At 44.6% G+C, this 27,310-nt stretch overlaps 1 protein-coding gene across 4 annotated transcripts in view; it reads right to left on the bottom strand.

Annotated features, from left to right (window-relative positions):
• The window catches only part of RIN3 (Ras and Rab interactor 3), a 130,126-nt gene that overhangs the window by 81,907 nt on the left and 20,909 nt on the right, over window positions 1-27,310 (bottom strand). Inside the window, exons 2-3 of one of the 4 annotated variants that reach the window (XM_061611989.1) lie at window positions 21,369-21,558; window positions 10,721-10,835 (exon numbers count right to left, since the gene is read on the bottom strand). In XM_061611989.1, coding sequence (XP_061467973.1) covers window positions 10,721-10,835; window positions 21,369-21,558 — 305 coding nt within the window. Of the gene's footprint in view, window positions 1-10,720; window positions 10,836-21,368; window positions 21,559-27,310 lie in introns of those variants that run through there. The other 3 variants (XM_061611991.1, XM_061611992.1, XM_061611993.1) reach the window with 3 other exon arrangements.

Below are 27,310 nucleotides of genomic sequence, written 5' to 3'. Positions count from 1 at the left end.
GAGGGATAAGTGGGGAAGTGTGATGGAATTTGCTGTGTTGGTACATTTATTTGTTAATAATTTATATTAAGTATGAGTTTATTTGTATTCTGGCTTCATTGTGTACTTTTTATAATACTTCTTGTGTTCTTTTTTTCTTGTACACCACTTAGAGATATTTTTATATATTAAGTGGTATAGAAATAGTCTAAATAAATAAATAAATATATCTTGACTTCAGCAAAGCTTTTGACAAAGTGCCCCATGATATTCTGATTAGCAAGCTAGCTAAATGTGGGCTGGATGGTACAACTATCAGGTGGATCCACAGTTGGCTCCAGAATTGTACCCAAAGAGTGCTTATCAATGGTTCCTTCTCAAACTGGGCGGAAGTAACCCGTGGGGTACCACAGGGCTCGGTCCTGGGCCCAGTGCTCTTCAACATTTTTATTAAGGACTTGGATGAGGAGGCACAGAACATGCTTTTCATATTTGCAGATGATACAAAATTGGGGGGCACAGCTAATACCGCAGAAGACAGAAAGAAAATTCAAAGGGACCTTGATAGGCTGGAGCATTGGGCTCAAAACAACAGAATGAAATTCAACAGGGATAAATGCAAAGTTCTACACTTAGGAAAAAGAAACCAAATGCACACTTATAAGATGGGGGATACTTGGTTCAGTAATATGACATGTGAGAAGGATCTTGGAATTGTCATTGATCACAAGCTAAATATGAGGCAACAGTGCGATGTGGCTGCAAAAAAGGTAAATGCTATATTAGGCTGCATTAACAGAAGTATCATTTCAAAACTGCGTGAAGTATTAGTTCCCCTTTATTCAGTACTGGTTAGGCCTCATCTTGAGTACTGCATCCAGTTTTGGTCTCTGCACTTCAAGAAGGATGCAGACAAACTGGAACAGTTTCAGAGGAGGGCAACAAGGATGACCAGGGGACTGGAAACAAAGCCCTATGAGGAGAGACTGAAAGAACTGGGCATGTTTAGCCTGGAGAAGAGAAGACTGAGGGGAGATGTGATAACACTCTTCAAGTACAGGAAAGCTTATCACACAGAGGAGGGCCGGGATCTCTTCTCGATCGTCCCAAAGTGCAGGACACGGAAAAATGAGCTCAAGTTGCAGGAAGCCAGATTTCAACTGAATATCAGGAAAAACGTCCTAACTGTTAGAGCCATACGACAATGGACCCAATTACCTAGAGAGGTAGTAGGCTCTCCAACACTGGAGGCATTCAAGAGGCAGTTGGACAGCCATCTGTCAGGAATGCTTTGATTTGGATTCCTGCATTGAGCAGAGGGTTAGACTTGATGGCCTTATAGGTCCCTTCTAACTCTACTGTTCTATGATTCTATGACGATTAAAATACATAAAACCCAGTTAAATCCATTAACCGTTTAAATGGTGATAATATAAACAATAGTGCAGCACAGAACAGTCCTCCAAAACTCAGAGCAATATTTCATCTGCAACTAAATTCACTTCTTCTCCTGAAGGCCGACCCTATCATTAGGTAGAATGAGGTTGCCATCACAGTCAGCTGATCTGGGGTGTTTTGAAAAGGCAGCAAATTGTTGATATTTTATTATTGCTGTATTTTTACTCTCAGAGAGGGACACTTGCAGAGTTTTCTGCCTCAGTTGCCAAAATAACTTGGTCAATCTTTGATACTATGTATACTTTGATTTATGGGAGGGATTGTCCTGGCCCAGCCTCCTCTTACTTCGCTGTCCTTTTTTCCCTTTCATATCATATGGAATCAGTTATAAACCATTATTTTAACGGTGACTTGCCTTGAACGCATTGGCACAAAGAAGGTACATAAACGCAGGAAATAAATAAGTACGGTGCAGAGCTCCTTGGGGGAAGCATGGAATATAAATGTAACAAATAACCCCAAGGGGCAATTCTATTACTGGCACCATGTTGCAATTAGTTTATGCAACATTACATTAAATCTTTCGTCATGGAACGAAAGATTTTAAAGCATGCAGTATCTTTGGGGTAAATGACACCAGCCGTGAACAACATCAAATTACCAAGAGTTTCAAAACCAATACAGAATTAAGCTGGAGCAGAATTGTCTCTTCAGTTGAAAGAATCAAACTGCCTTTTGTCAACCTCTGCCTAGTTATCCCCTTCAATTCCCTCATTAGCTTTCATATGAATAATGCATAGTTTTTACTCGAGATAGTTTCATAACTCCTCAATTGTTCAAGCTAATTTAACACTCTCTGAATCATGATATGCCATAAAGCCCATGAATATTCCCCAAGCTCTTCCATGGCTCGAACAGTTTGCAATGCCAGATTTTCAAAGAAATGTATGCATGTTGGGGTTTTTTAACCTTTCCAAAAGCAGCAGTGAGACAAACATGGCTTGCAAATGCTGCTTATCAGAAAATGAGATCAAGCTCTCCAGGGGCATCAGAGTAAAATGTAACCCTCATTTAATTTTTTCAAGGAGGGGAAGGGGGAAGCTGTAAAGTTGAGATGGTTAACTACAGTGAAAAGTATATATGTGCTTAAAACATTTGACCTCTCTTTGGCACAACTCATTACTCCTGTGAACGGAGTTTCTGAGAATATTCTGCTGGAGAAATTTCATGAGCAAGAAGGCCATTGTGTGCCAGGCTGCTTAGAGCACAGGGCATTGTATTCTGAATGCTGTGGCACCCCATGGTAGCCATTAGCATTTGAATTCACTTAATAACCTTATCAGCAGGAACTGCGAGCTCAGGCAAGCAGCAATGGCTTATGTAACTAAAAGGTCTACATGGAAAACTGCCAGAAGTGTAATTAAGGAGGGGCACTTCAAAAATCAAATAAGGAAAATGCCCTCTCATATAAGCAAGTAGATCATCGAGCTAGTGTAGTTTTGTAGAGTTTAGTGTCAAGGTTGCTCTGTCTAAGGTCACAAGGATCCTCGAACTCTAGGTGGTATCTCACTTTCAGAGACTCTGGAGGGCCTTTGCTCAGAGAGTTTGGTTATCCCGATTCATCATAGGACCTCTATGCAAATATACAGTATCCCTATGTTCTATCCTTTGTCCTTCCCCTTTCTCTTCTCTTGGCTCACCGCTGCGGTTAACAGCCCCAGACCCTTCTGATAATGGCAAGGCTGGCCCTCTTTCCTATGAACGTACATGCTCAAGGCTTCTTGCCTTTTCCCTTTATCTGTATTGACTCAAAGTCCTTATATGTTGAATATGTTGACTCAGAGACCTTATATGTTCACCTAAGCTCACAGGTTTCCAACAGCCATTGTCAAAAAGTAGGTGGATTAATAGATAGACACCCCACCCAAGGATTCTTGGGTCTTGGGAGGTACCAGAAAATTTCTATTTGAGAGTCAGACTTCAGACAGCAGAAAAGTCTTATAATATATGCTATTTATTCATATCTTGCACATTACAACTATTAAAATGCATTCTAAGTGGTCTTAGCCATCACAGCAGAAATAGAAAATAAACAGAAAACATAAAATAAAAATAAAAATCAGCAAAAAAGAGGTTGCTGAATAACATCAAAGTATAGGACCTTGAAGGTACAACTTACTTAGGTTACAATAGATGAAAGGACTGAGTTAAACTCAAAGTCTTGTTTCAGAGCCATAGTTACAAAGTACATGGAAATACATCTCACCCATCAGATGACATAGATGGCATATCACTCCTGCTTTCTTCAACCTACCTCCAGCCAGAGATGGGTACTGATCCTAGTGGGGCTTAGATTTTTATACACCTATAAGAGAGGGGGCAGTTTCCCATGGCCTTATCAGCTGCCTTCTCTCTGTACTGCCTTTTCATGCCATCTGCCAGACATAGCAAGTGTGCCTAGCTAAACATTTTGTCAACACTAGTGGGCTTAACTAGTTAACCTAACTAGGTGTGCCTCTCTGGTTGTTCTGGTTACTATGTCTCTCTCAGACCCACCCAAAAATGGAATGCCATAAATGGTGCTAAATGGTGTTCTGGCAGCTACTTCAACTGTTATCAGAAGTTATCAGATGTTTACAAATATAACAAAGTGTTGGCTGCCTTACAAGACACCTTATTTCCATGCTCTCTCTTACTAAACTCTTGTAGATACTCACTGCTTTACACAGGTGGGGGGTAGAGAAACCTTCTTTGCTGTCTAGCATTATGCATACTAAAAAAATAAGCAAACTACGTAGCAATACCAGCAATAATTACTTTTTAAACCTATATAGGATCAAGCTCAAGCCTCTTTCTTCCCTTTCTCTCTTCCCTTCCTGGTTCCGCAGCCCTCACTGAGGTAAGGCAACATCCTTCCTTTCTTCCCTATCTATAAAGGAAGGGCTGAAGTTCAGTGGCAGAGAACTGCTTTGTGTGCAGAAAGTCCCAGGTGCAGTCCCCAACATCTCCAGGTAGGGCTGGGAGAGACTCCTGCCTGAAACCTTGCAGAGCCACTGGGTTTATGAACAGGGTTTTCAGGGTATGCGGTATTCAGAGGGGGTTTACCATTGCCTTCCTCTGAGGCTGAGAGGCAGTGACTGGCCCAAGGTCACCCAGTGAGCTTCATGGCTGTGTGGGAATTTGAACCCTGGTCTCCCAGGTCATAGTCCAGCACCCTAACCACTACACCACACTGGCTCTCAAATCAAATAATAAATAAATAAATGTTCCATGCACATATGTTAATGTTTAATGCTCTTGTATTGTAATATATATGGTAAGAGGTTATATTAGAATGTTTAAGGTAAGTGATGAGTGTTGGGGGGAATGAGTGAGATGAATGCTGGAGAGTGCTGGATTGTGATTGGCTGAGTGACTGAGAGTCGAAGGTTTATATACGACTGTGTGACAGTTTGGCAGTTGGATTGTGTAGAACTTATCTGGGGACTGATGAGAGTAGATAGTGTAGGTTCAACACTGGTTTATTATTTTGGAATTACATAGTGAAAAGTTGGAGATAGCGTAGGAGTATTTTAGCATGGGTAGGACAGGTAGGATTTTAAGAGCTTAAAGAACATCAAGTAATAAGATGAAGAGAAATGTACTGAAAACATGCTTATGAACAGAAAGTGAACTTGCTTTTTTTGAATACCTCTGTACTTTAATATTGTTTGGCTTTCACACCCCCCCCCTCATCATTGGCTATGCTAAGCATGAATGAGATGCAGTTATCTGTGGTGGCAGCAAGGGCCTGGAGGAGAGATACAGTGTATCACAACTCAGAGCTGTGAGCTTTAAAGAGACAAAATGTCACAGGAGAGTTGAGGCTGGCCTAGATACATGAGCCATTATAGCAACAGGGCTGGGAGCACATAGAAAGGTATCCCTAAAACAACACTGCTATATTTGATGTACAAAAGTAGAATATGTGTCAACCTCTGCTAAAAGAAGTGTGTTAGCAAGGTGAGGGGGCACGATATAATGCCACAAACTAGATGTTTGAGGACAAGCAAGATGGGAAGGCAATCCAATTGTTGTGCTGCTTGTGAATGCTGAGAAGCATCTGACTTATCTGATAATGGAAGCTGACTGCTAAACTAGAAGGCACTTGTTATGGTCCACCAAGGCAATGCTTATGTTACAGATACGAAACCAGTGGCCCTTCAGAAGTTGCTGGCTGGGGCTGATGGGAGTTGGAGCCAGTGGTTCCCCATCCCTGTCTTACGTTCTTAAAATGCCACAATGGGCTCTTGCATTATGTGTGTTGCTCTTGTCTCAGACTTGCAACCCTAACCATTTAAAATCCCATATTGTAGACTCAGAGAATGCAGCTGCCCTTCTGAGCTATGATAAATGGGGACATCACTGGTCTGGGAAGGAAAGCTCCCTCTGAAATGCTGAGCAGGGCCTTGGTGGTGGTGGATTTGTTAGGCTCTCCCCCTCCTAGGGATGGACTGTCATAATTACATCCCTAAATTTGCCATACACTCGATAGGTATACAGGGATCTTGCGGGTGGAGCTGTTAAAAATGGGATGATTGTGGGACAATGATTGAACCAGCAAAAGCTCACCCAACAATGAAAACACGGATTCCCTGACTACTATTAGTCAGAGTGAGTCAATTGCGCCAGGTGGCAGATACTTGGGTCGAAGCAGCAGTAGTCCTTGGCTATTCCTCCTGAGCCCCTCCCCCAGTCATTCCTCTTTGTTGTCCCACCGTGCATCTTGGGTGCCTAATCTTGCCTGCTGTCTCAGGTGTGGTGAAGGATGCTATCCCATCATTAGTGTCGAAGGTAGATTCCACTGCAGTCCAATCGGATTCTAAACATGAGATCAGGAGGGAGCACCATCTTATCCTTTGCTTCAGGCAACAAGAGGTCTTAGGCTAGTCCTGGTAATTCCCACACCAAATAAACAGCACTGTTATACTTCCTCCGGTGTAGGGAAGGTGGCCATGATGGTAACAGTAGTGCTAAAGACAACTGCACCTGTGGGAATTGCACAACTCTTCCATTCTTCTCAAAACATTTGGGGCCCCTCCAGATGTCCTTTTTACTGAGCATTTATCATGATATGTGCCCATGATGGTATCAAGGCAACATGGTTGTGCTTTCAGTACCATTTGCACCTGCAAAAGTTTTGGAGTGGTCATACTGCCCCATTTATTATTTATTTATTTATAGAATTTATTAGTCGCCCATCTGGCTGGCTGTCCAGCCACTCTGGGCGATGTACAACATAGGCATATAATACCTAGACATTGAAAATTAAAAACAATGAAGATAAAATCTAGCCCACCCCAAAAGCCTGCCTGAAGAGCCAGGTCTTCAAGGCCCGGCGGAAGCTTATCATAGAAGGGGCATGGCGGAGATCATTTGGGAGGGAGTTCCACAGGGTGGGGGCCACAATTGAAAAAGCCCTCTCTCTAGTCCTCACCAGTTTGGCTGTTTTGACTGATGGGATGGAGAGAAGGTCTTTTGAGGCTGGCTGATCTTGTTGGGCGACATAGCTGATGATGCTGGAAGCGCTCCTTTAGATAGACTTTACAATAGATGCAAGTCCCATAGCTTCCTGCTAAAATCCTGTAACTTTTCATACCACAAATGTTCCAGGGAGGGGATGGGGGTGTACACTTTTGTAACACAACAGTGTTCCTCTGTTGATGGTGATAATGCTGTAACACAGGGGAAGCATCACAGAACAACTAATAAAAGAGAATGATATATTGATGGTCTGGTATAAATCCACCGATAATGCACTATTATCATGCCAGTGACATGTTACAGAATACGCAGAAGAGGCTGGCGCTGCAATGTCAGTGGGGGAGTGTATCTGCTCTGGGTTTTAGTCCAAACTTTCAAGGAGCAGTCCAAGCACCTGCAAAAAAACCCACCAGTCTGGAGGGGCCCTTGGGCTTTCTGCAGTAAGAAAAAAAGATCAAAGAAGCATTGCGAAGGAATAAAAATGGGTGATGACCTTGTGTTGCCACCCTGTAAAATGATGATTTCACCTGAAATGACCAGTGTGTAAGCAGCCAGAGAAGCTGGTTGTGATTCAACGTGACTCTTTGCCGAGGCAAAGAAACGGCCAGTGTGAGACCTTGGCACTTGGGCTGATAACAAGGATAGGGAGAGACACTGCAGTTTGATAAGAGGCAGAGAAGGACATTGTCAGGCATCACAGTAGGTGCTGAAGCCATAATATATTTGGTGATGATAACAGCGGTTTTGAAAAGACAGCGATATGAAATGTGTTTACAAGGTAAGACAATGGAAAAATTACAGGGACGCTGGTTACTAGGACTGTACAAGGCACCCCCGGTTTGGACTGGGACCCAATTCAGACCGGAACACTCTGTGCTCGACCTGATATGGGCCTGATCCAAGCCCTGAACTAATTGGGGGCCTTGCACAGCCATAGGGTTGGGCAGTGCACAAAGGGGGAAAAAGGGGACAATGCAAGCAGAGTCTCACCTGTATTGTCTCCTTCTTCCCCCCTCCTCACCACATAATTAATATCCTCCCTCCCCTTTTGACAGCTCCGGGTGGACCTGACCCAATCCAGGGCTGCCTTGACCCACTCCGGACAAATCCTGGATGAGCCCAGTGTTGAGCCCCAGCTCTCCCAGGGGAATCAGGGTGGGGAGCTGGCTTAGTCCCAGCCTTCTCAGATAGGGAAGGGGAAGGAATCAGAGGTAGATGAGACTTTCGAGGACAATGAGGGAGGGGGAGTAGCTGACAGCCTGCCAGTTCCCACAGATGGTTCGCCCGCCAAAGCAGACTTCGCTCCCCCTACAGATGCCTCAACAGAGCCATTGGAGGATGAGCCGGCGGGCACGCCAGCTACAACCCCCAGGATTCCCAGCCTGGCACTTTAAACGCTTTCCCGCCTCCTGAGGCATCTACTGAGCCTGTACTGTCAGATGAGCCGGTGTAGGCTCGCCCCCCTTCGCCCCGCACAAGAGGTTGAGAGAAGGTGGGACTTCACAGGAATCAGAGATTGCGACCTTCCCTACTTAAGGCGGCGCCCCCCTGACCCGGTTGCTGAGTCAACTTTCTTCACATGCTGCAGAGTAAGCCTGGGTAGCTTAGTTAGGGAATGTAGTGAGTTAGCACAGATAAGTCTATGAAATACATTGCCTTTGATGTTACTCTAATAAAACAGGAATTAATTCCAGCCTCGCCTCTATTTCGTGACTCTCACTCTGGGTGGGACACCCAGATTGGCCTGATTCACTTCAGGATCCAGGATCCAGGTGGCTTTCCAGCTGCCTCTTGAATGCCTCCAGTGTTGGAGAGCCCACCACCTCCCTAGGGAATTGGTTCCGTTGTCGTACCGCTCTGACAGTTAGGGATTTTTTTTCTGGGACGGCTGAGAAGATATTCTGGCCCTCTTCCATGTGACAACCTTTCAGGTACTTCAAGAGTGCTATCATATCTCCCCTCAGTCTTCTCTTCTAAACATGCCCAGTTCTTTCAGTCGTTCCTCCTAGGGCTTTCCTTCTAGTCCCCTGATCATCCTCGTTGCCCTCCTCATTCCAGTTTGTCCGCATCCTTCTTAAAGTGCAGTGTCCGGAACTGGACACAGTACTCAAGATGAGGCCTAACCAGTGCCAAATAGAGGGAGAACCAATATTTCACGCAATTTGGAACTATACTTCTTTCGGGTGTCTCCGGTCCCATCAATATAAGGGGATGTACTGAGGTCCACTGCCCCCCTCCCAGCCTCTCTTCTTCTTGATCTTAGTAGAACCCGGTCTTGCTTGGCTTCCCACTGTTTGTTTTCCCTTATCTTTCTCCCTTTTTCTCTCCCATTTCTGCTCTGCTGAAAAAGAAATCATCCTTGGGCCTGCTGTCCCACTGGGCTGGTAGCTATGAACTGCTTTTGAACTTAATGCTGCAAAACTTTACTACCAAAAATGAGTAGGATATTTAAAATGGTTAAGAATACTTCAAACCAGGGGTGGCCATCACGGTGCCCTCCAGATGTTGTTGCTCTCCAACTCCAGCCAGGTCCCAGCCAGCATGGCCAAAGGTCAAGAATAACGAGAGTGGTACTCCAGCAACATCTGAAGGGCACCAGGCCAGCCAACCCTACTTGACTGTAAATGGACCAGAGGGAATTTTAGTAGGGAGATGCAGTGTAGGACTTCATAATATATGAAGCATGGTTTTGTTCTTATTAAAAAAAATGATTAGTTGCTTTGTCAATTCCCTTACGCCATTGATCACACTATTATCATCCCTTTAGTCACACTGGACTGCCCTGGTGGATTATTCCTCTACTGTTCCTACATTGAGCATTGTATCAATAAACAGCTTAATCCAATTCAGTTACTATCTTGAGCCTGTGGTCCTTGTTACTGCTTCATCTCTATCCATGCTGGGGTGCAATTTCCAATCCAGATTTATATATTGATTGATTTAATAGGCATTTTTTATTCTTCACTTTTATCCTGCCTTTTCCACCTCAAGGGCCTTGAAATCATAATGTACAGTATATACAATAAAGGACACAAAAGCTGCCTTACACCGAGTCAGACCATTGATCCACCTAGCTCAGTATTGGCTACAGTGACGAGCAGTGGCTCTCCAGGGTTACAGACAGGAGGGTTCCCATACCTACCTGGAGATATCAAGAATTGGAACCTTATGCATGCAAAACATGTACTCGACCGCTGCACTACGGTAGAATCAAAGGCATAAAATGTAATAAACAGCACAGGAAGAGAGAAATAAACCTAACGATCCCACGCACACAGTGCCAGACAGAACAACAAAAGAAGCGGCCTGCAGGATCTGGCTAAGAATCAGCTGATCCAGCATCCTACTTTCAACAATGGCTGACCAGATGTTTCTCAAAGCAGAGCATAAAGGCAAAATCTTATTTTAACCCATTGTATGTCCATAGCATCTGATCTTCAAAGATATACTGCCTCTGAATAGGAAGGTTCCATTTAGCTCTCATGGCTAATAGCTGTCAATATGCTATCCTCCATGAATTTGCCAAATTGCACTTAAAAGTAATTTAAGCCTTCCTAAAAATCTGTAGGGCAGTAGTTCTGCTGGCTTTTTTTTAAATAAAAATGAGAACTTTCCAAAGAAGAGCCAGATGTGATAAGGCCTACTTCCAGTGGTACAAGTCAAATTCTGACAAAGTGGGTTTTCAAGTGAAGATCATAATGAAGACAGAGACACAAAAATATCTGTATGCATGTATTACGAAAGCTCTAGGTGCAGCTATATTGTGGACAGGATGGAGTCTGGCTGAGAAAGAAGTTTCAGAAATCAGGAATAAACTTACACGATTTTTCTTCTTTAATCCTGTATTCCAGAACATCAGAAGCCCTCGTCTGGGCTGGGAAATGAATGGAGAGAAATAATTTTTTCAGGTTCTCTTCTTTCCTAACCATGAATACCTAAACAGAGCAAAGAGAGCGCATGAAATTATATCATAGCAAAAAAAGGTCATTCGTGTGTTCAGTAACCATCCTATCAGAACTTGGTCAAAAATTTTGTATCTTTCCCATAAGAACATATAAAGAGCCCCACTGAATCAGACCAACGGTTTAGAACAGCATTCTGTTCTCATAATGGCCAACCAGATGCTTATGGGAAGCATGGAAACAGGATCTGAGAATAGCCCTTTCCCAGCAACTGTTATTCAGAGGCATACTGCTTTCGTTCCTGAGAATAATAAACCATTCATAGCCTTATCCTCTATTAATTTCCCTAGTCCCCTTTTAAAGCCATCCCAGTTGATAACCGTCACTACAACATACAGCAACAAATTCCACAGTTTAAATGTGCAATGTGTGAAGATGCACTTCCTTTTGTCTGTCCTGAATCTCCAACAAACTCCAGGATCTAGTATTATAAGAGAGGAAGAAAAGCAACGCTTTATCAATTTTCTCCACACCATGCATCATGTTATACTTTGCTATCATGTGCCCCCACTTTTTTTCTAAACTAAAATGCTCCAAACGTTGTTATCTTTCCTCGTAGAGGAGTTGTTCCAGCCCCTTTATCATTTTGGTTACCCTTTTCAGCACCTTTCCCACCTCTATAGTATAGGGACATAGCAAGCTGCCGTAGACAGAGTCAGGCCGTTGGTCCCTGCAGCCCAGTATCATCCAGAGTGACTGGCAGCAGCTCCCCAGGATTTCAGACTGAGGTCTCTCCCAGCCGTACTTGGAGATGCCAGGGATGGAAGCTGGGACCTTCTGCATGCAAAGCAGATGCTCTAACCACTGAGCTACGGCCCTTCCCCAACATCCTGTTTGAGACCAGGCTATGATCAGGGATGCTGTTAGGAGATGGCCCAGAAGTGTCTTTGGGACTGGACCCTGGGACTCCTTCCCCTTCTCCCCTCTTTTCCAACTTAAAAAAACCCCTTTACCTACCAGACAGCTATGCCTTTGGGAGTCAGCCTATGCATCTATACGTATAAATGAGCATATGCACATGTTACGCATAGACCCATGCCCCAGATCTCTTAAGGACTCCCCTGGCTATGATGTCCTTTTTGAAAATAGGAAACAAGACTATACACCAGGTGTGGGGAGCCTGTGGCCCCCAGATGTTATGGAACAACAATTCCCATCATTCCTGACCTCTGGCCCTGCTGGCTGGGGCCGATGGGAGTCGGAATCCAATAACATCTAGGGCCATAGGTTGTCTGCCCTTCCAGGGCCAGCGCCGGGGGGGGCAGGCCGGGCCCTGGTTGAAGGGCCCCTCCTTAGGGTGGGTGGGTAGCGCTCCCTTCAGCAATTGGCGGCAGCGTTGGCTCCCCATCCTGCTGCAGATCACAGAGAGGGAGCTCCCAGGCATCCCCCCTACTGCTGCACAGGCCTGCACTGCCCACCTGCATCCCCCACCTACCTCTCCCTTGATATAAATGCTGGTTGCACTGCGTGTGCAAGCTACCATCAACTAAGATGGTGACCGAGGTTTCCATAAGGGGCTGATGCCCCTGTCACCATCTTGGTTGATGGCAGGGATACATGTGAGTAGCACGCACGTGTGCCATCAACCAAGATGGAGGTGGAGGCATCAACCCCTTGGGGAAGCCTTGGCCACCATCTTGCTTGATGGCAGACATGCAAGCACAGTGTGGGCAGCATTCACCAAGGGAAAGGTAGGTAGGTGGAGCGTGCGTGCGTACATGCGTGTGCTGGGGCCCGGAGCAGGCTAGTGCCCAAGGGCCCTGGGCATGCCTGGCACCAGCCCTGCACCCTGCTATATCTATTACAGTAGGGCCCCGCTTATACGGCGGGTTAGGGACCAGGTCCCTGCAGTAAAGCGGAAATCGCCGTAAAGCGGAACCCATTGACTATAATGGGTTGCGTCGCGAGAAAATGCCGCAAAATGCCGCAAAACCGGCTTTAAAATGGGGATTTTCCCCTGACTGAAAGCCGCCGCATCAGCGGAACGCCAGAAAGCAGGGCCCTACTGTGTACCAAATGAAGCTATGCCTTCGATTTATAAACAGGCATAACAACACCAGCTATCTTATGTGCAGAGTAGGTGCTTTGTCTTACTCCAAGGAGCACAGATGTCTGTAAAGTTTAAACTGAACCTTTACTAAACAGCACCAGCCTGGCTACTGGTTACAGCAGAAACAAGGAAGAAAGAGGAGAAGAAAAACTAAATTCACAACTCAGGAAGGCTGCTTAACTTCATGGGCCTAAATACATTAACCATTTAGTCTCTCTCTCTCTTCCCCACCCCCCAGTACAGTGGGTATTAATTAAGGACTGTTGCTTATTCCAACATCTTAGGGTAGAAACACATTCACTGTTCTGCTAGTTCCAGTGAGTCTCCACCTCTCTCTTCTGAAAACGGGGGCACACGTCGCTAGTCAAACCCCACCCCTATTTACTGTAAAACTTGCTGGGATCAGCTTGAGTGTTGTTGTTTTTATATCAGCTTCAAAGAGATTTTGCAACTGATCGGCAGATCAACCTGTTCCCCCTCCAGGTGTGACTAATGGAAACACTTTGCTGTAGGCAACTAGAGTGCTCACAGCCTTAGCCTAATAATCCCTAGCATTCTCTTCTTTTTCACTGCTCCTCCACACCAAAGTTTATGGTTTCAGGGTGGTATCTACCATGACTTCAAGTCCTCTTTCCTGGATAAAGTCAATTCAGACCAAAGTGCAGCCTTCTAAATTACATGGAATCTGATTTGTCATTGTGTTGTCCATTCACCCATTGCAGAGAGATCCTTCTGGAGTTCTTCACAGTCTGCTTTGGATGTCACCATCCAGAATAATTTGGGAGTCATCTGCAGAGTTGGTCCTGACTCCAGATCATTTATGAGGAACTTAGTGTGGCATAGTGGTTAAGGTGTTGGACTACGACCTGGGAGACCAGGGTTCGAATCCCCACATAGCCATGAAGCTCACTGGGTGACCTTGGACCAGTCACTGCCTCTCAGCCTCATGAAAACCCTATTCATAGGGTCGCCATAAGTCGGAATCGACTTGAAGGCAGTAGATTTACATTTTAAATAGCATTGGCCCCAGTGCACATCCTTGGGGACTCCACTGCTTATTTCCCTCCATTGTGAAAACAGTCAATTTATTCTTGTCTTCTAATTCTAGGGTTTTAACAAGCTACTGATCTATGGGGGGAGCTCCCTGTCCTCTTATCCTGTTACTGCTATGTTTGCTGAGGAGCAGATAATGCCTACCAGATTGTCCCAATTCACATACTTGTTAACACTCTCAAACATATTACTGCTAGTCATAATGCAAAATTAAATCTCTGTGTTCAGAAGCAGTATATTTCTCAATGCCAAGTGCTGGAGCCAAACAATACCAGGCTGGCTGGCTATCACCTACATACATTTCCCAAAAGCATCCCTTTGGATGTGCTTCCAAAAGCATCTGGCTGGCCACTGCTAAAAGTAGAAGACTGGACCAGAATAATAGAAATTAGGTGCTGTTAGCAATTTAATGCAAACTTTCCTGATTTGCACTTTCCGAAACAGTACACAGATCGAAATACAGCTGTCCTTTGAAATTCACATTTCTCTGAATCTTGCTATGCAATTCTCCAAACTAAAAACTGGGGGCAAAACTGTGCACATTAGGGGAAAGTGCATGTAAAAATGAATATATTAATGAAAATATCAAACAAAAATGCATTATATTAGGGAAAATTGCACACAAAAATGTGTACATAGGAAGAAACGCACACTAAAATGTTGATGAATGTTTGTGAGGACTTTTTTATTTTTAAAAAATGCAAACTGATATGTAAGGTACAGTTTGTACTTAACGTAAACGGTGTTTCTTCATGGATGACACGAGGTCTCCACGTGGGCACTATAGCTCCCCCTACAGCTCGAAGACAGGAAATGCCTCAGGAAATGTTTTTTGCTCCTCCCTTCCTACTGAGGCTCAGTTTTCATTCTTGTAAAGCTCTGCCAACAACCTCAGCTCATCATAGAATATATAACACATCGAAAAAACAGAATAGATGTAAGAACATGAAAACAGTTAACCAGACTGGGAGAGTCCCAGAAATGTGCGTAGTCGTGGCACCCCATGATATCGTCCCATATAGTCAGCCAGGTTAGGGAGGGCCTTGGAGACCTCTTGTCATCCATGAAGAAACACCGTTTACGGTAAGTACAAACTGTACCTTCTGTCATGGATGACAGAGGTCTCCATGTGGGACATACTAAAGCTACAACCTAGGGTGGGTCAGATGGAGGCAGGACCTGTTGGAGAACTCTGCGACCAAATGAAGCCCCTGCTGATGCACAAAGATCAATTTTGTAATGCCGAGTAAAGGTAGACAGGGATGACCAGGTGGCTGCCCTATAAATTTCTTCTATGGAGGCATTAGTGGAGAAGGCCGCCGAAGTAGCGGCTGATCTGGTGGAATGAGCCGAAAAGTTCAATGGAGAAGGCCGGTGCAGAGCTTCGTATGCTAGAGATATACACGCTCTAATCCACCTAGCCAAGGTATTTCGTGAGACCTTGTTTCCTAAAGTGGGAGGATGGAATGATACAAACAAGGAATCACATTTACAAAATGACTCAGTTCTAGAAAGGTAGACTTTCAGAGCATGTCTAACGTCTAAGGAGTGCCACGCTTTTTCTCTGGGATGAGAGGGATTAGGACAAAAGGAAGGTAGGATTATTTCCTGCTGCCTATGGAATGGTGAGTTCACTTTGGGAACAAAGGCTGGGTTAGTTCATAGCACCACTTTATCTTTATGGAATGTACACAGATGTTTTTGTATTGAGAGGGCTTGCAGTTCAGATACTCTGCGAGCCGAGGTGATAGCTACGAGGAATATCAATTTGAAGGACAGGACCCTGAGAGGAATGGATGCAAGCGGCTCGAAGGGAGGTTTCTGAAGAGCACTGAGGACGGTATGCAGGCTCCATGATGGAAATCTATGCAGTACTGGAGGACTTAAGGCAACAGTTCCTCACAGGAACTTTTTGAGAAGAGGATGTGCAGCCAGAGAAGTATTGCTGGTAGGTAGCAGGATGGATGAGAGAGCAGATGTTTGTCGTTTTAAAGTATTTGGCCGCATGCCCTTTTTCAGACCATCTTGTAAGAATTGCAGAACTTGAGCAACCACTGCTGACTATGGAGAGATAGCTTGTGTGGCGCACCATTTGGAGAAGGCTTTCCATGTAGATTGATAGCTTTTAATGGTGGAAGGGCATCTCGCTGACAGGATGGTATTCACCACATCAGAGGAGAATCCTAATGCTAACAGCCTATTGCGCTCAATTTCCATGCGGTTAGTCAGAGCCGTTGTGGGTCCGGGTGTAGGAGAGGATCCTGATGAAGCAGGTTGTGTCATGCCGGTAAATGAAGCGGCGGGCCTTGTGCCAGGCGAACTATGTCAGAGAACCAGGGCGTCTCGGCCAATAGGGGGCCATGAGGACTACATGAGCTGCTTCTGTTCTGATTTTCTTCAGTACTCTGGACAGCAAGGGAGTCGGTGGGAAGGTGTAGAGGAGGCCTTTTGGCCAACTTACTGCCACAGCATCTTGTCCTTCTGCTCCACAATTCCTGAATCGGGAGAAGAATCTCTTTGTCTGGTGATTGTCGTCCGAAGCGAATAGGTCTTCTTGGAAGTTGCCAAACTTCGCTTGGAGAGACTGGAATACTTCCACATTCAGAGCCCACTCACCAGGGAAGAGCTGCTGTCTGCTCAGCCAATCCGCCGTTATGTTCAGGCGACCCTGGATGTACTCTGCTGAAATTGAGGACAGGTGTCTTTCTGCCCACAGTAGCATTGAGGTAGCCTCTAGGTTCAGAGTCCTTGAGCGGGTACCTCCTTGTTTGATCAGGTAAGCACGAGTCAACGTGTTGTCGGTGCGAATGAGGACGTCCAGAAAGTCGAGGATTGGCACGAAGTGCCGAAGAGCTAGGTGTGCTGCCCTTAACTCTAACCAGTTGATGTTTCTGGTCGTCTCTGCTGCCAACCAGCGTTCTTGAACATATTGCCCCTGGCAGTGCACTCCCCAACCATGGAAGCTGGCATCAGTGGTGATGACTGTTCGGGGAGGATCCTGTAGTGGGGCACCTTTCGATAGGTTCCGTATTTCTGACCACCAGGTGAGGGAGTGTTTGACTGGAGATGGAAGGAGAACATGACGATGGTTGCGTAGTGCAATGTCTGATTGGAACTGAAGTAAAAAGGTTTGAATTGGGCGGAGTGCAGGCGCGCCCAGGGAGTGATCCCTATTGCTGATGCCACCTTACCCAGTAGTTTGGCAAGCAACATCATGTCTGGGGATTGAAGTTGGGACAAAGTAGTTGCTAGTGAGGCAATGTTCTGGACCCTCTGTGGCGACATGGAAATGAGCTGTTGAGCCGTGTCTATAGTCGCCCCAAGGTGGAGCAGCTGCTGAGAAGGACATAGATGGCTCTTTTGGGAATTTATGAGAAAGCTGTGATCTTGCAAGAAGTCTAGTGAAACGTGGACATCCTGTTGGGCTTGTCTAATAAATACGGGTATATGTGCAATCCTTGCATCCGAAGACCCGCCACTAACGTCACCATGACCTTGGTGAATAGTCATGGAGCCGAAGCCAGACCAAAGGGAAGGGCCCTGTATTGAAAGTGGCAGCTGTTGTAATAGAAGCGGAGTAATCGCCTGTGAGATGGGAATATGGGGATGTGCAGGTAGGCCTCTTTTAAATCTATTGAAGCCAGAAAGTCCTGTGGAAGAAGAGCTTCTCTGATGGACGTAAGGGTCTCCATCCTGAAGGTTCTCTGGGTCACAAATTGATTTAAGAATTTGAGGTTGAGTATCCCACACCAGGATCCGTCCTTTTTCCCGACCAAGAAGAAGATGGAGTAAAGACCTGAGAAAACCTCTCCTGATAGTACTTCTTCTATGGCGGAGATATCCAACAGGTGATGAATCTCGCCTAATATTGCTTGGTGTTTTTTGATGGAAGTGGCTAAGGGAGAATCAAGGAATCTGGTGGGCGGGTACTCTGTAAGTTCTATCCGGTACCCCTCCTTGACGATGGTGAGTACCCACTTGCCCTGGGTCGTGTGCTGCCAACGGGAAGCAAAGTGGGTTAGGTGACCTCCTACTTGTGGTGTCGGCGGTGAGTCAGAAGTGTTGTTGGTTCTGATGTCCTTGTCTAGTTTGGTTGGGGGAGGGCCTGGAAGAAGGGGTCTGAGACTTGTGTGAAAATCTCTGCCTGGTACAGTAAGAGTGCCCACTTTTGAAGTCGCGTGCCCTGGTGGTGAGCCTGGAGGCACGAAAAGACTGGAAAGGGTAAGAGGACGAGACAGGATGCTTAAAAGTGCACCTATCCTCTCACTTTTGGGATGGCATCACTTTCTTTTTATCTCTGGTCTCTACGAGGACTTCCTTGAGTGCCTCATCGCCGAAGAGCTTGGTACCTGAGAAAGGACAGAGGCTAGGCTGGCACATGAAGCTGCATCCACATCCCAGTGGTTAAGGCAGGGATGTCTGCTGCTGCCATTGCTCTGCAGGAAAATTGGGCAGAGTCCATAGTGGCGCCTGCTATGAATGCCAGGGATCTAGATATCTTGAGTAGAGTCTTTCTGAGTCTAGCTGGGTCTCTGTTAACATCGTCAAGCAGGTCTTCAGTCCACAACAGCGCTGCTCTGGCAAATACAGAAGCCGAAGTAGAGGCACTTATTGAGAGCGCATTAGCTTCGTGAGAGCGCTTCAGAGCTGCATCAGATTTGCGCTCAATGGGGTCCTTTAACTGAGCATCTCCGTCCCACGGCAAGAGGGCATGGGAGAGTAGAGCAGAAATGGGCCCGTCCACAGCTGGAATGCGAAGCTGGTTCATAACGTCAGCATGTAGGACATAAAACTTATTGGCATAGTTAGTACCTTTTCTGCATTGGAGAGGCAAGTCCCATTCTAACTTCATAATATTTTTAAAAGAGGTGGGCAAAGGCATGCATCTAGTGGAAGGCTTAGGGACGGGGAACACTAGAGAGCTCTTAGATAAGGGCTCCTGTTGTTTCTGCATCACATTTAAGTCCAAAGCTGCCACTACTTTATGGAAAAGAGGGGCAAAATGAGCCTCTACAAATAATCTAGCAGACTCAGTGTCATCCATATATGAGCCTTCGCTCCATTCCCCTTCTTCAATATCAGGATCTCTGTCGTCATCAGACTGGCCTGCGTCTAAACAGAGGCCTTGCTGAGTGCTGCGGCCTCTAGCAACAGCATGTGGGGAGGGTGAAGGTATCCTATCAAGGTGTGGATGTGCAGTTGAGGGTCTTTTGGAGGCTGGGGGTGTTATGTCTGCATTATCCTGTATGGACAGAGAATGCCTTTTGGATGCCCTGCCGCTTGCTAATTCTGTAACAAGCTCCCCAATCATGGCCTCCTTAAGCTGTTGCAATACAGCAGGGGTTAGCAGATCAGATAGGGACAACTGCATTTGTTGAGGCATTGCATTAGAGCCAGGCTGGGATGGGGGGGTAATCTGCATGCATTGAACTGGGGAAACGTATCTCCTTTGCTTCTCATCTTCAGATGAAAGACGCTCCAGTTCCCTAGGCCCAATAGGAACAAGGCGGGGGGGGGTTCTGGGGAGCACGGAGGTCGTGTCGCTGAGAGGACCGCAGCGCTATTCTCAGGCAGGAGTAAAGGCAAGTCATGGGAAGCATCCGCTTCAATAAGTGTCCTTTTTGTTGTAGCACAGGAGCAGCCTGAAAAGCGGCGGGCGAGTGCCGATCCAAAATGGCAGCCGCCTCGTGCTTGTCGGACAAAATGGCGGGCACTGCATCACGAGCGGCCAAAACGGCTCCGCTAAAAGCCCCTGCAGTAAGGAGGTAAGTGGAGGGGACTCACTGACTCTGGCAAGCTTGCGGGGAGCGATGGAGTCCATCCGAGAAGAGGTGCCCTCAAGAGGGTCATCTCCGCCAATAAGCAGCTGCTGCTGAGCATTGTCGGGAATCTGGGGCGGGTGGGAGCTGACTGTAGCCAAGGCTGACTACTGCCCTGCCTTTTTTGAATATTTTTTCTTCTTCAAAGAGTAAGATGCCATCTTTTCCATGCTTGCAGGGAGCGGAAGGCAGAAGAAATGAAAGTGAAACAAGAAGGACAGAGAACTAGAGGTAAGTAAAATATTTTTTTATTATTATAAAACAAGTAGAAAAATAGATAGCTGGAAGATAGGCCGAAAAAACCTGGAATATAGGCAAAAGGGAGGAGAGAAGCTAGGCCAGAAAGGAAGACAGCCAGAAAGGGTGTGTTCCGAGCTGAGACCGGAAAGAAAACTGAGCCTCAGCAGGAAGGGAGGAGCAAAAAACATTTCCTGAAGCATTTCCTGTCTTCGAGCTGTAGGGGGAGCTATAGTACCCACGTGGAGACCTCTGTCATCCATGAGAGAAATGTGGCACACTGAACTTAAGACTGAAGAAATGAGAAACTGAGAGAAACCAAAACTGACAGATTTGCTCATCCCTGAATCATAGAGTTGGATGGAGCCATAAAGGTCAACTAGTCCATTCCCCTTCCGATGCAGGAAATCTACTGAGCTAGATCTGATTCAATAAACCAGTTATTAAAAACATGAGAATTAACTTGCAGAATCAAATTAAAGGGTTCATCTAGGATTCTGAAAATACTTATGAAGATCTTATCTATCCCTTCAAACTTTTTTAGGAATAACACTATCACTGTGGTTTGGAAGATGCCAGGTTAAATTTCAAGGGGTCTTTTTGGTTTATAAAGTACTAGACAGCTTGGGACAAGAAAACCTGAAAGATTGTCTCACCCCTTTTATATCTATCACTACGCTCTGCAGGCAAGGGCCTCCTGCAGATACTATCTTATTCATACTTATTTGTACAATTCCAGACATCATGTGTTTGAAATGGAAAGGGGGTCGAATTTCTAATCAACCACTTCCTAACTGGTGACCCAATCCTATGTCTTGCTATACCAAACATATCTAGATCTATACAAAGAGATTAAGGATTAGCCATGATGTTATGTTAGCATTTTAGGGTTGTTATACTGTATATTTTCTGATAGTATATCTTCAGATATACTAGAACAATTATTTCAGGATCCAGGAGTAATAAATCAAAGGTGTTTTCCCCCTTACACTCATCTATTGCAAAGCTATCATTCACTGCCCCTCTCAATGTCCTATAAAAGTCTAAAGAAGTGGAAGCAGTGGGACGCAAAACAAAACTCGAAAATAAAAGTCAAATATCACTTTGGTTGTATTAAGCCTCAGCAAGATAATCTTGCTTGGGTGTAGGGAATGTGGTGCCCTTCAGATGTTGTTAACTTGTTACTCCCATCATCACTAATCACTGACCAGGCTGGCTTGGACTGATGGGAGTTAGAGTTCAACAACATTTGGAAGGCACCACATTGGCCTCCCTTGATCTAATCCTGTAAGTCATCTCCCTCAAGCAGTCGGAAACAGTATTATCTAGAGAAGAGGGTAGACATACCCCTGCGGGTTCCTTGCAGAGTATCTGGGCAGCCTTTTCCTGGCCAATGCTCAGTTGAAGCCAAACTGGGCATGTTTGGATGAGCTTCTCAAGGACACTGATGCCTGGCAGGGAAAAGCAATTCCTCAGAGCAATCAGCTGGCCCGGCTGGCTCTTATCTTCCTCTTCTTCACTGGTTTGTGTGACAGGCCTGTGAAAAGACACAAGCATGCCCTTGTGAGGCAGTTGTAGCAGCTTGAGCTGGACAAAGTATAGATGGAAACACTCCAAAAAAATCACACACAGGGCAGGGCAGGGCAGGGCAGTTCATTTCAGATCCAACAAACTTGCATCCCCCTTGATTACTGAGCCGAATGTGTCGGGAAACACAAGATCCCTGTGCTGCCATTCCTTGCCACAGGGGTGGAAACCTCATTCAGCCCAAGAGCCTTATTCTCTTGTGGGCAACCTTCTGAGGGCCACATGCCAAAGGTGGGCAGGAGTGGGTGGAGGCAAAAGGGGGCAGAGCAATTGGCTGCAAATTTTACCTTTGTACAGTGGGCTTGTTTCTGCACACAATCACATGCCCCTCTCTGTGCCCATTCCAGGCAAGCAAGAGACATTATCAGAGTTCAAGGACTCATGCCAACCAGGCAAAAACACTCAAGGAAATAGCAAAATAGAGTCAACAAAATGTTTGCTTATTGATTATATAATTGTACTCATATTTGGTAAGGTTCAGTATTGTTCAATTGTAACTGAAGATAATGATTAAACAATAACTTCTAAATAATTAAATAATCTTTAACAATAAATATTTAAAAAATGAAATGGACTGCCTTCAAGTCGATTCTGACTTATGGCGACCCTATGAATAAGGTTTTCATGGTAAACGGTATTCAGAGGTGGTTTACCATTGCTTTCCTCTGAGGCTAAGAGGCAGTATCTGACCCAAGTGAGCTTCATGGCTGTGTGGAGATTCAAACCCTGGTCTCCCAGACCGTAGTCCAACACCTTAACCACTACACCACACTGGCTGTCTAATAAATATATAATAGACTTAAATTATGGATTTATATGAAATTTATTTATTTATTTGAAAAACAGCAGAGACTAGCTCATCTGAAAGAGAAAATTCAAGAGCTTCCTTGTGGAAAGGGTAGGGAGACCATTGCCATCCAGACACTCCAGCATCAACCAGGCCTTCTTTTTGTTATATTGAATTCCTTTGACTTAATCTTATTTTGTACATGTACACCTACGCACTCTCTCACACACACACACATACACACAAGCAATTTACTGTTCCGCAAACAAAGGAGTATTCTGAACACATTTCACTATTTTCAGAATACATCACAGAGGGCAGGTTACAGCAGGCCAGTACTTAACCAAACAAATCTGTTACCGAGTCCCTACAGAGGGTCCGCAAGAAGATCATTAACACTTCAAAAATAAACATTCAGATTGTTTTCTTCCTAAAGTTAGATTTATCCACAGATGTGAGGAGCAGGTGCAACAGAATTTGCAAAGAGTGACATTTTCAACTGTACCTCTGCAGTGTTATTGCAAAAGCAACTGCTTAGCGCTACATGCAAACACAGCATAGTAGAGCTCTGAGGCGTCCTCCCCCCTTTTTTTTGTAGGAGAGAAGGGATTAGGGGCAGAAAAGGGGTGGAGGCGTGCTTGACTGTTCCTCAAACACCATTTCTCCGCTCCAAATTGCTCCCCCCCAACCAGCTCAAAACATAGGCAAGGTCACATTTTGAACCCTGCAGGATGAAAAAGAGGTGCGGGATGCAATTTGTAGTAGGGAAATGGGGGGGCAGATCCAAAGTGACCCCGCTGCCCCATCCCTCATAGCTTCTCCACTCAAAATTACCCCTTTCAATGCTCCAATACGTGTGCTTACATGTAATGGCCTGGTTCACACGACATGGGAAGCTTTACAGGACTGCACAAACATGCAGGCTCACAGTAGAGGGTTTGTCCTTGGCAGCCATTCATGGATAGTGAGGAGAGAGCTTAACCATGAGTCCGGTTCAATGACATGCTGAACCAACCCTTGGCTTAGCTTATTGTGGCGTGAGCAAAAAGAACCACAGAGAAGCAAAGAGACTGTGAGCTCCTCTCCAGGAGTCCACGTATTTGTGTGCTCCGGATAAGCCTTAATTTGGCTTGGCACTTGGAGGCAGCCTTCTTACCTCATCCAAGAACACTCCCAGATAACCTGAATTTGCAGGGATTTGCAAACAATTGAATTGTACCTGAAAATAATGACAGTCTGGAAGTGCCCCATAAATAGAAATGGGCAAATTTGTCTATTTCAGTTTCATTTTTTCACAGGGCTCGTCCAAACTGACCTTGATAATCCATGTTTTCCATATGCACTTTGTCATCTGACAGTCCCCACTAGCCTGTTTGTTCACTCTTTGCCAATATAAAAGCAATGCTTTTTTTGCACCCACACCTGCAGCGGGGAGGACCCATACTTCTCGCTTTTTCCCAGCTCCGCTCCTGATTGGTTCACTTTTCCCGGGCTTCTTCCCCTGGACATTCGCGCACATGCGCAAAAGTGATTGGATGGGAATGACGGAAGGGGTGTGGGGAAATGGCCAAGGACCGCCCATGAACAGCCTACATCGCTAAAGTCCGGGGTATTGCATCCTAGCGCTATGTTGAAGCGGGTGATTCCCGGTTTAAAAAAAGGAAATCACATTTTTTGCGATACTGCAGATGCGGATTTAAATGCTATAACATCCGCGAAAATGGGCAATGTCGTATGGACCATGGAATATTAACGAAGACACAAAGCGATCATATCGCTGATTAAACAGTCGTTTCAATGAGCCCAAGGTCTTAATTTCAGTTCTTCACTTTCTACATCAGTTTGTGATACGTAATCCTCACGAAAATTCATCAGCATTTTAGTGTAAATTTCTCCTAATGAACACATTTCCCCATGCACTTTTGCCTAATATACTCATTTTTGCAAAACAATTTTCCTTAAATTAATGCATTTTTATGCATACTTTACAATACTATATGGATTTTTGTATCTTTTACTTGGCTGGAGAACTGCACTGCAAAATTTGGAGAAGTGTGAATTTGAAAGGTTGGCTGTGTTTTGGTTCATGTGTTGTTTCTGAAAGTGCAAATTGATAGGTTCGTCTTTAAATGAGAACTGAATCTAATTTCTCCCCCAGCCCTAGCCCCAAGTTAGGAAGAAGTTCTCTGAATGAGAGGAGCTTCCTCAGACAGGCAGATACAGCACGCATCACATCTACCACCAAAGAGCAAAATGTACGAATATCAGCCTCCCAATCAAAAGGAATAGATGGGAAAAAAACAACCCAAGAAAATTGATTTAAGGGTAAATCAGGCAACTGATGTTGATACTGAGCATATGAGTTCATGGTTCTACAAAGAGTATCAGAAGAATGATACTAGCACTGAATAACTGGACAAACAGACAGGTGCAAATGTCAAGATACAGGACGTAAAGCAAAAACTGGAGCTTCTCCTGGGAGGAAGGGTGGGATATAAACCTAATAAATAAATAAATAAAAGTAGCATAGATTATTTGGAATAATTTTTATAGCTGTACTGTATAAAGAGTAGTGACTGAAAACACCTATTGAATTAATCCAGAGTATGAAGAGGAAGAATGATTTTGATAATGATATGGTTGCATTTCAAAGTAAAAGGATCAAGGATTTGAATGTGTGTTTCAATTTGGTACAAGCCAAATATAAATATAGATAGAACAAAAATACAGTATTATTCTGAGATGTTTTCCCAATTAAAGATGAAAAAAAGAAAGAAAAGAAACAAAGTTGTCATTTTTAAAAAAGCAAAGGCAGTCATACTGGTCCATAAGAAAAAACTTCCCAAGTCCAGAGTCAGGTAATTTATTTATTTTAAAAAATTATGCACCATTTGGTTGTAAATAGAACCTTTAAGCATAGATAAATAAATAAAACATTAAAATAGTTAATAAAAGACAAAAATGAAAACAGATTTTTTTAAAAAAAATCAAGATATAATTAATATCATGAGGCTAAAAGCAGATTAAGTCAATTTCTACATGCCTGGACAATTTTCCCTACACAAAAATGTTTTTAACAGGCGTTGAAAAGAGTACAGCGAAGACGCCTGCCTGATGTCAATAAGCTGGGAGTTCCAAAGTGTGGGCATTGTCACACTGTGTAATGCGTTCATTCGGACTACCCAAAAGTCACAACAGTGTGGCAAGCTTTCAGGCTCTGCAGAACTGTTCAGAAGACAAGATGTTACACAAGGCAGGAAGTGGTGAGCTGAGAAAAAATAAAACCAAAAATAAGTAGAAAAATTGTTCTAGTTGATCATGTGTTACTTGATTCTTTGAACTGGAGATGCCAGGGACTGAACCTGGGACCTTCTGATGTAACCTGCCTTCCATTAAATAAGAACTTAACAGAAACATTATTATTATTACTATTTTAATTTATGATTCACCTGACACACACAAAGTCTTCAAAAGACTTACAAAATTTAAAAGCAAAAAGCATGGCATACAATCAGAGAAAAGAACAAAGCATTATTATCAAAGCTATGCAATAACCTATAAAACAAAACTGCAGCAAAACATGTGCTCCACCACTGAGCCGTGCCCCTTAATAAGAAAGTTAGGTTATTAATGCAGTGCAGGATAGTGAAAGAGGACTATTTGAAAACTGATCAAATATTTCATTTTTGAAAAGCTCATGAAAAAAGCAACACCCCCCTTTTGTGTGTGTGTCTCTCAGGTGTGCCAGCAGCATTGATGTAAAACTGGGCTCCCCTCTTTCCCCAACTAACAAATAAATAAACAAACACAATGCCCCTTCTTAAAAGTTTGTTAGAAAAATAATCCCTTCCTTCAAAAGAACAACACACACAGTTGATGCAAGCAGAAAGACAGTTTTACATCTAACTGGTGATGTCCCCAGTGGATCTTCTCTCCCCCACCCCGTCCCTAAATGTCCAAGTCTTGAGTCATTTGGGTTAAGGGAGCCAGTGGAAGCCACATTTGGCTCCTGCAATGCTCTCCACAGCTAGAACATCTAGAGGCCAGGCTGTGAAAAAGCTTAACCAGCTGTTTAATCAGACTCCACTGCAAACACTGCAGGTAGCTGCAGAGAGAAAGAGGAGGAGAAAAACAGGACGGCTTTTGAGCTTCCTTTGTCTCTGCCAAGTCTCAGGATTTGTGGCAAGAAGCAGGTCATTTCTATTTTACTCCATGGGCATCTAATGGCTTATATCTTCTGTGCTTTGAATAGTACCCCAGGCTGACAGCTCCAGCTAGTCCGCGGGCAGGGCTTTTCCCCTGCTCAAACAGGAGCGAGGGGGGGGGATTCTCTTGTTTTTATGATTGATTTCTGGATAACGCAGTCTTTGACTCAAGGCCGTATGTGTGGGGGTGGGGGGAGAGTGGCGCTACTGTATAGGCCTGGCCTCCTATATTCCAGAATTTTCTTCCCTGAACTTTCAGCAGCATCTATCTAAGCCAGTGGCCCCTTTCTTTAATTATTAAATAATTATTAAATAATCATGGAAAAACATATTCATTATTCATTCCTGCTGCTCAGGTAGAAATCAACCACTCCCTCTGTCAGAGCCATTTCTTGCATATGGACTGGAACAAGAACATAAGAAGAGCCTGCTGGATCAGGCCAATGGCCCATCTAGTCCAGCCCCTTCACGCAGGGCCTGAGCACAAGAGGACTCTCTCTTCCGGCAGCTTCCAGCAACTGGTGTTTGGAGGCACACTGCCTCCACCTATGGAAGCAGAGCATAGCCATCATGGCTAGTAGCCATTGATAGTCTTTTCCTTCATAATTTTGTCTAATCCTCTTTTAGATCCATCCAAGTTGGTGGTCATCACTGACTCATGTGGGAGCAAATTCCATAGTTTAACTATGCGCTGAAGCACCTTGAAAGTT

Source organism: Rhineura floridana, chromosome 2 (assembly GCF_030035675.1).
Source record: "Rhineura floridana isolate rRhiFlo1 chromosome 2, rRhiFlo1.hap2, whole genome shotgun sequence".
NCBI lineage: Eukaryota > Metazoa > Chordata > Lepidosauria > Squamata > Rhineuridae > Rhineura > Rhineura floridana.
This window is presented reverse-complemented; position numbering and strand designations above follow the sequence as displayed.